This window comes from Teleopsis dalmanni, chromosome 2 (genome assembly GCF_002237135.1).
Source record: "Teleopsis dalmanni isolate 2A chromosome 2, ASM223713v2, whole genome shotgun sequence".
Classification (NCBI taxonomy): domain Eukaryota; kingdom Metazoa; phylum Arthropoda; class Insecta; order Diptera; family Diopsidae; genus Teleopsis; species Teleopsis dalmanni.
Window position 1 is genome coordinate 156874392 of NC_051847.1, and position 11519 is coordinate 156885910.

At 28.2% G+C, this 11519-nt stretch overlaps 1 protein-coding gene across 3 annotated transcripts; it reads left to right on the plus strand.

The window, feature by feature from the left end:
- Positions 1–6252: 6252 nt before the first annotated feature.
- On the plus strand, positions 6253–10667 carry LOC119685970 (DEAD-box helicase Dbp80-like; the record flags this gene model as incomplete). 3 transcript variants are annotated; one of them, XM_038100404.1, is given in 8 exon segments in its annotated part: positions 6253–6423; positions 6926–7045; positions 7108–7303; positions 7867–7981; positions 9918–10095; positions 10152–10253; positions 10307–10442; positions 10505–10667. In XM_038100404.1, coding segments are annotated over 8 exon segments (1045 nt in total), but the record flags the coding sequence as incomplete, so codon positions are not given.
- Between the last annotated feature and the right edge of the window lie 852 nt (positions 10668–11519).

Genomic DNA, 11519 nt, shown 5'->3' on the forward strand with positions numbered 1-11519 from the left:
TTTTCATCGCAATTTATATTAAACAAATTACGATATACTTTTCCTTAATTAGACATAAATAAACATCACTCGTTTAAGGAAATGAAGCAAAATAAATGGCTCATTATATGGATAATTTAGCCTTCTAAGAAAACTAACAAAAAAATAATAATGTTAAAAAGGCTAATGAATTATATTTGTATGAAAGCAATTGTAGAAATTTTAATAAATTTTAGAATTTTTTAAAAAGGATTCACATAACGTTAGTAAAGTCTGAATTAAATTATATCTTAACAATGTTTTCAGATAAATTATTTTGGATGTCAAACTCGTAAAGATCACCATCACTAGGTCAAATGAAGTGTCCTATTGATCTCCTATATAAAAACGTTCAAAAACAGAATCAGTAGATGTTGCATCAACTTCTTTATTATCATCTACATTTTGAATGACGTGCTGACTATACTCAACGTTTTGGTATCTTAACTGTCTTAAATTTATACTAATGATGTCCTGCTACCGCAAATTTATAGTACGTAACTAGGGAGTAAAAACTTGGTCTTGATATGCTAATATTAATGCTAATATTATTGTAGAATTGGTACAAGTAAGACTATAATTAATTCAATAATAAAAAATCAATTAAATTAAATAAAAAAAGTTATTTTGTTGTTGTACTTCGAAACGTCTGTATTAAATACAATAGTTCCTACTAAGTAAAAACTAACGTTATAGTTGACGTTAAAAAGAAATCAAATTTATATCAATATATATTTACTTTAAAATAAATAAATAAAGTAAAATTAAAAATATTTTCAATATGCTAATTTTAAATCATAACCTGAGCATCATCATGCCATTTGGTAACTATTTTTAAAAATAAAATGTATGAGTTTAATAAATAAACTACTTAGGCTGCGTGCAAGCTCGAATATATTGCTGGTAATCTAAGAAAAATGTCGGTAAGGCAGTGAATATTGGTATTTACCAGAATTTCGAATTTACCCTATTCGAAATTAGACAAAAATTTGTTAAATTAGATATTACTATTGTGAAAATTTTATAAGACGTTTTATAAATGAATAAACAAATTTCAATAGTGTTAACCAAAAATACTATATAAATGCAATTAATAAATAAATAAATATTTACATAAGTGCAGTGCTAAAAATTGCTACGAAATTTCAATTCACTTTACCTAAATTTACTTGAACTCGCACATGGCCTTAAATATGCTGTAATGAAATCAATCAAATCAAATTTTTAAAGGATTTGTAAATATTTTAAAAAATAAATAAATGTATTATATTTCAACAATGATTTCATTTTATATTAGCTTAGTTTTTTTTTGCATTTATACAATATATACATATAAGTATATGGACATATATACATATATATATATATTTGTATGTGTATATATATATTTAATGCATAAATGACGTAAATCTCTTATATTTATTTTAAATAATTTACTTTTAATTTTACAAAAGTGCTGAACTCTAATCAAATTTTCTTGTGAAAAAGTGAATAAAGTGAATCTACAAACATCTGTGTCAAAATAAATCTGATAAATTGTTGATATTAAAAGATTAAAAATAAAATATTTAATAGAAAATATTTAATTTTTAACAGTTCGAATTCAGCGCTTTTCCCAACTTCACTTTCTTCCTCTTTCTCTTGCTATATATCGCATGTTGTATTTGTTTTAAAATTGCATTTAAAAATAAATTCAACTAAAAATTTCTACTCCTAAGAAAAATAAATTTCTCAAATTGAAAGAAAACATGATTAATTCAGCTCGTCAGACAAAAGCAATTTAATCAGAAAGTTATTGCAACAATAAAAATACACTCATATACGGAGGAAGTGCGGAAAATAAACTATGTTTTGTATATATATTTCTTTATAAAAACACAATTTTCTTCCTTAAACTAAAACAGAATTGAATTCCTTTTGCCCGACTGTGTGTTTTATTTGCAGTTAAGGAAGAAACAATAAGATTGTTGCTTTATAAAATGAAATTTATTGCCTGACAGTTGCGAGTTTTCAGATTTAATATTGTAGTAAATCGCGGAGAAATATATTTGGATAAGAATTGTTATGCTTTTAGTTTTTTAGTATATGCAGAAATATTTTTCAAAAACTTGAATAGTTTACAAAAAATTAGCTCGAAAAAAAAATTTGATAAATTATCTTTTCCTATCATTTTACTCTTAAACTAATCAAAATAATATTTTTTTATTTTTGTTCTAAAAACATTTTAGCATTTAAGGTTGAAGGTTCTTCCTCATTTCAAAGGAACTACATTTGAAAATGGATTTTCAAATGTATTTTTATTGCTTCAGTATTCTGTTTTTACGACACTGTCCACACGAGTGTGAAAGTGTAAATGAACGAATTTTTTCGACCGTTCAAAATTTATGTATAACCCATATAACCGATATGTTCACACATGGACTTATAGGATTTTACTTTCAACAATTTCACCAACAGGTTTGCTGCTTTGTGGCATATAAATATTTATAAAGTGTTTATTTATAAAATATATTTATTCATAAAATATTCGGTTCCAAATATTCGATTCGAATTAAATTAAGAATTTAAAAAAAAAGAATTTTTTGTTCACGGGTTTAAAATCATTAATAAATAATGGAATGTACAAGTGCAGAAAAGTGACATATGGTATTTTAACATAAGTTTGTTTTCTATTTATATATTAAAGACGTTAAGGAATTAATATTCTTTTATGCAAAAGACATACCACTAAAACTCTTTGAAACTCTTTGACCCTTCAAAACCTATAAACTTAAAAATCATGCGAAAGTACTAGCATTTAGCAAAAGTATTGACCCATAAGAGCGTCAAAATTAGATCCTTTAAGAAAGAAACTATAAAATATAATCGAAAATAAACTGAAGCTTATCTGTTTAAATGAAAGTAAACTAAAATCTGAACTTAATTCTGATGCAATAAAAAAAAGTTTCTTGAATATCCCTCAGTAGTTCTTAATAGCTCAAAAGTTAATTTCTCAAAATTAGACAAAAACATAATGCAACATCAAATGAAGTTGCCTTTAAAATTATTCTACCTTCGCACTTCACAAACTCAATTTGGCTATGAAATACAGAAGTGAAGTGGTTTTGTACGCGGTTGTGAAATGAATTGAGATTCAATCGAATGCAAACGTTGTACTGCCCGCGGAACCGGAAAAGTACAGATTTTGATGGCCTAATTTTATAGCTCTGAACAGTGCACACATTGAACGTATGCGAGCAATGATTTCATAGACCACTAGAAACTCTTTGTGCCCTGAGCCCACATTCATTTGCACAACATGCAATAGGCTTGCAAGCAACATTTTCGAATGGTGGATAAGAAGACAAGATTGAAGCCTTTATGCACTAAAAGGCAAATACTCATAGACGCTGCTAGGTGCGAGTGAATATGTGCGTCACTATTCGTGGAATGCAATGCTTTAACGCGTCTATTGTAGGCAAATAAACGCCTTTATCAAGTTCATACTACCAATAGGTCTTGTTGCAATTTAAGTAATTGTGTGCAACCAATCATAACGAATTACCTGCCACAGTTTCTTATTAGACCAATGCAACGTACACGGTGTGATTGTGTCGATTCTGGCGAAATATTTGCACAAAAAGGCCAAAATTATCGGTTGCGAATATATCAAATGGATTAGGTAGTAATAATAGTGTAATAATAGTTAGCGATTGGGCATATTGGAGGAAGATTTAGTTTCGGTTTAGCCTTGTAATTAACGTACACAGGCAAAATGAAATTGGAATCCAATGAAGTTCGATAGTTAAATTTGAAAAAAATCATACTTATTTAATTTGGTTTTAATAAATATCAGTTAACCTATATACTTATTAATGCTGAAGTCATTGCACAGGCTTTCATGATTTTTAAGGATAACACTTTGTCGTTAGCAATAATATTACCATAATATTAATTAAGGATAATGCTTTCGATTAGTACTTTAATTGCTAATAATGTTAAACACTTAGAAATATAAAGAAAATAATTATTTTAACTTTAGCTGGTTCTGTCGATAATATCATCTTCGCCTATCGTTAGAAATAGTAAGTATTACAGACTTTTTTGATGTAGCTATCAAATTAATCTATCACAGTAAATGTTAGCAATAGGTATCAATCAGATAACAGTTAGTTATGAGTAATCCTATTATACTCTTAGCTGTGGAAAGCAGGTGGGTGCGTTTGACTTGTAAAGGTTCGGCATGACTAACATTATTATATGCTTCAAGTTTTTGTATTACACAGTATTTACATGGATTATAGTATGTATATCGCAGCTTTATTTTCAGAAGTTATGATGAAATTGGCAAGAGATTAACTCAAGCTGCTGATTACGCAAAAATCAACTGTTTTCACAGAAGTATATTAAGTTTCAAAACTATTTAACGACTTCATCACTGAAATAAATTACCTATTGTTTGATTATGGTATAGTTGTAGATGTCCAAGTTTAGATACGCTCACAATGTCAACCTTTCACTCTGACCAGTATTTGTTATATACACTATTTCTTAAAATAATAATAGAATACTATTTTAATCACACACTTCATTTTACACACTGCTTTTAAAATTTTAAATACTTTGTACATGTATCACTAACACAAAAAAATTCTAGCTGGTTCTGATTAATTTATAATATATTGCAACGAATAATTAAAATTGCACTTGCGTATGTACCACATTTTCACAATCCACAATGTTATTCTAAAGCATCTACTTTTTTTATTAAAATCTAAACTTCTTGAAATCAAATCACCTGTTAAAGACAGCGGCTATTATGATGACAGAGGTTGTTGAGTGTACAGTGGCTAAGTTAATCATTTTTCAACAACTGTCTTGACCGCAATATAAAGCACAAAACCCGTACGAATTTGTACAGCGTATAAACATCTGTCTTATGTTGAGCCTTTTCCGAGTTAGTGCACCTGGGCACTTTTACTAAACATCAGTCTATAAATATACACTTATTATTATTTCCAGTAATAAACATACACCAAAAATAAATTTCTTGGACAGCTTTAATAATTTCATTTAGATTACTTCTGCAATAATTTTATTTACATTCAAATGGCAACTAAGTTCACACAAACAGCTGATTTTCGCGATGGCAATTTAAGTAAGTCACTTACCTTAAGTCACTTAAATTTATTCAATTTTAAAGGTTTCCTCTTACCTTAACTCAAACTTTTTAATCTGCTGTTTGCCATTTTTTATATTGATACTTACCATAAATATGGTATATAGATTATAACATAGGGCTTAAGCGCGACTTGGTGAACCCAGGTCACCTTAAGTGATCAAGGCTTAGCTTAGCAACTTAAGCAAATTTTTAATTGTTCTATTGTTGTGATCAATATAAAACGCATGACCAGAATAATATAGCTGTAACCAAAAACATAGAATTTTCTATGTTTTTTCTATAACTACAGCTACAGCTGTTAAATAAGCTGCCAATATTTAAAATATATTGAAAACAAAGGCTCTGAACAAAAAGTGCAGCTGCGACTGTCAACTCAGCAATACACACTTGCGGTAATTCTTGTAGTTTACATTATTGTATATTAAAATTTGATTTAAAGTTCGTTATTAATTATAAAGGCAGTTAATCTATATGTAAAAACGTAAATGTCGGATACATATAATGGTTTTTTAAATAACTTAATTTAATTAACATCTTTTATAATTGTTATTATGTAGTTCAGAAAAAGAGATTAATTTTTTCTTTTGATGTTTATCAAAAGATATGAAAGGCTACGAATAAATAAATCGTACTAGTGTCCAATAAATTAATTATTTACAAAAATAATAACCAAACCAATATATTTGAAAATGTTACAAAATTACAATATAAAAATGAACTAATGAAATAACATAGAAGAATTAATAAATAATTTTTTTTTCATATATTTTAGCATACATTCCTAGCATATATTAAACTTTATATAAGTTAACACATCTACCATATAAGTAGTAATCTAACTTTATTTTTACTTATAATATTATATGGCATTGCACACAACATGTATAAATTTTCATTAATGGTACCTTGTCACTGTTTCATTTGTGCACTTCGCATTTATATTAATGAGTGAGCGTTCACATCATAATAAGCTCATTTATGCAGCTGACAGAACTTTTATTAAATTCACTTAAATATATATCACACAAAAAAAAGATATATGTAATTAATATATTAAATCATTTAATATCCACTTAGGCATTGCATCCATCCAGAAAAGTCATACTTTGCTTTATAATTGTTGACACTCTTTCTTCCAGCCTTTCAGTTAAACGCATTTTGTGAAAGCGCTCGGTAAAAATTGTTAGAAGCTCCAATAGTTCGTGTGAAATGGATCAATTCGAACGGAATTCGTCCTCGCCTGAGTAAGTGGCGGAAGTTTATACCAGTATTTACTGAAGAAATATAATAAAATTATAGTATAGTATACGACCGCCGATGTAAAAATATTTATTTGTAACTTGCATTTCGAAGTTGGATGCATGACGTCATAGTTAACATGGCGTCCGATTTTTAATAAATATCGTGAATGTTTGTAATTTAACTAAGACAAATAAGACGTTAAATTTGTGACAAATTTTAAATATATATGGCTTAAAAATTAATATGTGTTAAATCTGAAATATATTGAGATATGCATATATTTAAAAAAAATTAAGTAAATTATTTGAGTGTGAAGTGTAAATGCAATCGGCATTCATCAATTTGCTAAGATTATGAAATCCAATTGCATTTTTATTGAATCAACATTTATTTATATATCAGGATGTGTTTACGGTTCCGTAACCTATTTGTAAGATATAATATATATATTGTTTATAATATATTAAAAAGTTATATATTTCGTGAATTAATTTAAATTTATAGAAAGTTTAGTCTCGTTGATTTTATCAAGGAAAAGTTAAGTGAATTGATGAATAGTGACACTGATGAAGAAAATCCTAATTCGCCAATTATTTCCATCAAAAAATTTGAAGATATTCACATGTATGTAATCTGTGTAGTTCTTCATTTTTCCTTTTATAAATTATAAGCACCTATTTATACAGCGATCCAAATTTACTAAAAGCGGTGTATGCAGCTGGTTTTAATAGACCTTCAAAAATTCAAGCCAATGCGTTACCACTGTTGCTGGCAGATCCACCATTAAATTTGGTCGCTCAAAGCCAATCAGGAACCGGGAAGACAGCAGCTTTCGTTTTAGCAATGTTAACACGTGTGGACACTGATCTAGATTATCCTCAGGTAATTCTAAGCAACTATATTATTATTAATGGTTTTATTAAAATTATTAAGTTAAAAAACTAAAAAACTATATAAATTTGTTATAGACGCACTTCTTTATTGACATTAACTATTAATTTAATTCAAAATATGATGCTTAGAACCAAAGTGGACTTTTAAAATCGTTTTATTGTTGTTGACAATTAGATAGAGTTATATGTGTTAGAAGTTAGAGTGTGAATTAAATTAAAAGCAATTAGCTGTTCCAAGTACTGCATAATATTTGAACTATCTTGTTGCGATTATAATTTGTGGGAGGTCCATAAAAATATCTCAAGTACATATTTTTTTGCATTATCACACTTTAATTAACATGGACTTTACAGGACAGAGAGAGAGAGAGACAGAGTTTGTAAATTGTCCTTTAACATAAAGAAAATGTCATCACGAATTGTTGTGCACGACTGATTGTATCCCAATATTTTCGGAATCAATATTTCACATGTATAGGACACACTTTTGGAAGCATATAAAAAAAATCACGTAACAATGATATATTATAATTTAAGTTATTTAATTCTAAGGTTATTTGTATGTGCCCAACATATGAGCTGGCAATTCAGACTGGTGAAATATGTGCAAAATTTTCTCAATATATGAACAAAATAAACATGATATTTGCGGTACGTGGAGAGTTCGGTAAGTACATTATTATAATTAATAATTATTAATTAATTATAAAAAGAAAATTTTCATACTATTTAAGAAAAATTCATCTTTTGAATTATTTGATAACACATAATAGTGGAAATGGTTTATGAGTTCATCTTTTCACACATTATTTAATATAATGTTAAGTATAGTCTAATTTTTTTATTAGAATAGTTTTTGTGTGATTTTTCGAGATATACGCCTGTAAAGAAATGTGGTAATATGTCTTAGAGATGCTACAATTATTGGAAGTGTTGTTCGCTCCTGGTAGGAGAAAATATGTTGAAATGTAACATTATTTACTGATTCATCAAGAATTCAATTAAACCACATACATTAAATTAATTATTAGAATTATTGAACTAATGTCAGATTTATATTTATAATAGCGATCGTCATGCATTGAGGCACTTGAACCAATCTGTTATTTGGATTTATTTGAATATCGTGAATAAAAGCAAGTCGACAACAACACATAACAACCCTAAAACAATGATTTTCGTCGTATTAAGGTTTCGTACAGTTCCATGAATGTAAGGAAGCAAAACTATAATATACGATATGCGAAGAGATGTTCATCGACAAGCACTAAGTAATTTTGTGGAGTTGTACTGATGAAATTTTGTGTTTAGTGTTTATGATTTTGTTTTGCTTTTCTAAAAGACTTCCGTGTTCATTGATGAGTATTCTATATATAACTATTGGGCCAATTTACACTATTATGAACGTAACATGAACATGCACTTGAAAACCGGTTACTTATAGGAGAGAGAGGGAAGAGAGTGTGATGTTCATGAATTTCATGCAATGAAATGTGCTGCGTTTCTTCAGCTTAACACGCATACCTTTGCAATGTTATGTTTATGTTCACCTTTTAATACTGAATATCTTCAATTTCTGTGATCTGCACTACTACACACAAACATTTTATACGTTTACACAAAACAAAACAAATTTCACGCTCATGGCAGTGCATGACAGTGTAAACTGAACTGACAGTTCATGTTGTCGTCAAGTTCATCTCACGTTCATGATAGTGTAAATAAGCCCATTAACTATATTATTTTTCAACAATATTTATTATTATTTTTATGGCAAGTGTTTTTCAAGAGTATCCGGTCAGATGATAAACGTAATATTTTCTATTTGATGATTTCTCACTTACGATGGGATATCTGCATATATATAATTATTGTTAGAGGATGTAGCACTGCAACCGTCGGGTCTATTGTGCTCCTTCTGGGTTTAGAGTAGGGCATTCTAACAGCAAATGTGTTGCCGACTCCTCATTCTCTTCATAAAATCTACAGTTTGCATCTGTATGTATACCCAGTCTCGTAAGGTGATATTTTAGTTTACAGTGCCCTGTTAGGATTCTTGTGATGATTCTTTTGATGAGTTATTCTTTTGACAGGTTCATACAATCCTGGTATCTCTTATTGCTATCTGCTTGTATAAAACTGGATCCTTTATGCAATAATATTGTTATTACAACTTGTTCAGTTCTGTTATTTAAAAAACTTTTTGAAGTGATGTATGACAAACTTTAATGAGTGCTGGGCAAATATGAAAATTATTGTGTTGTTAAACAAATCTAATTAGATTTCAGGCGTACACTTGTAATACTATACTAGGGCAGATATTTCATTTAGCACGCACGTCATAGGTTTATCCTTACAGATGTATGCTATCTGTAAATAATTTCTAAGCTATATTCTTTCCATTTTATATTCTGAATAGAAATAATAGTAACAATTAATATAACTTATTTTTTTCCTGTACACTAAAAGTTCTTTACTAAACATGATCAATATTTTCATATCTTATGCTGGCATCCATATTATCATCTTTATATGGATTATAATAATTCGAGACACCCTAAATCAATAAAAAATTTCCTTATAAATAACGAAATTTCTTTTAGTTCCACGTTCAACACAACTTAATCAGCAAATTGTGATTGGCACTCCAGGAAAAGTTATGGATTGGGGCACAAAATACAAATGTTTTGATCTCAAGAAAATACGTGTATTTATATTAGACGAAGCTGATACGATGGTATCAACTCAAGGTCATCGAGGCCATTGCCTCCGTGTTCATAGGTATTAATTATGTGCAGGAAATCCTATACTTACACAATTATAAACAAAATTTTTAGAGAACTTGATCGATCTTGCCAAATGATTTTTTTTTCGGCAACATATGATGAAAAAGTGCTTGACTTTGTAAGCCGCATGGTGTCTAATCCGAAAATTATAAGGTTCATGAAGTAACTAATATTTTTCATATTAAGACAAATACAAATGCTTATAGATTGACACGTGATGAAGAATGTCTCGATAATATCAAACAATATTATGTTATGTGCAGAGGTGAAGAATCAAAATATACAGCAATTCAAAATATTTATGGCGGAATAACAATCGGTCAAGCAATTATTTTTTGTAATGTATGTATAAAATCTTTTTATTTATTATTAAAAATCATCTTTAAATTAAAAAAAAATTGCAGACTCGTCTTAGCGCTTCTTGGCTGGCGAAAAAATTAACTACAGATGGCCACTCTGTTGCCGTCCTCTCAGGCGAATTTGATGTTGGCCAACGTCTTTCTATATTAGATCGCTTTCGAGCAGGGCTTGAAAAAGTCTTGGTAGCTACTAATGTCCTATCGCGAGGTAAGTAATCATTCAATAGTGATATAACAAACATTACAGGTTTAATTTTATAGCAAAATGTAAGCAACAAAATTATTACAAGTGTAGTAAGTAACATATAACTAAGTAACAAATTCGGTCTTACTTTTAAATATAATTATATGTTAATCATTTAATAATAATTAGGGTTCACTTAAGTAATGAAAAGTTTTGAAATTTAGTTTTATCAAATTTAGATGATACTAAATAAATATTTTACAGAAAAAATAATGTAGCCATATAATGATTATCCATGACAGATAAAATAAAAATGCCCACCGGCATACAAAAGATATATCTCCTAAATTGTTGATATATGATCATAAATACTACTTACACATTTCCATCATACGAGAATGGCAAAATATTCTTTTCTACATTCAATGTTTCTTTGTTTTTAGTAAGCATTATAAGCCGATTGCCCTATTTCAACACCAAAATGGATAAGTCTAATATAATTTGATTATACGTTCATTTTATTCATATTTATTTTTACACTTTTATCTTATTTATTTTACTTTATTTTGTTTTATTATATCCTTATTTTCAATTAAATTATATTATTATTCTATTTTATTTTACTATTATTATTTTATTATCATGTTTATACTAATTTGTATTTTATTCTATACTATATATAATGGCATTATTGAGTGTTCCGTTCCTTTTTTTTGCTCTTTTATAATATATAATATATTCTAAACACTTCTCCCTCACACTGTTTTGATTTAATATACTCAATTAAGTATTCCTTGCGGTTAGTTTGAACGTAATCTTCACTGGAAATATAAATTGAAAAACTAAGCTTTAATAGACGGCTCCTTAAGTAAGTAC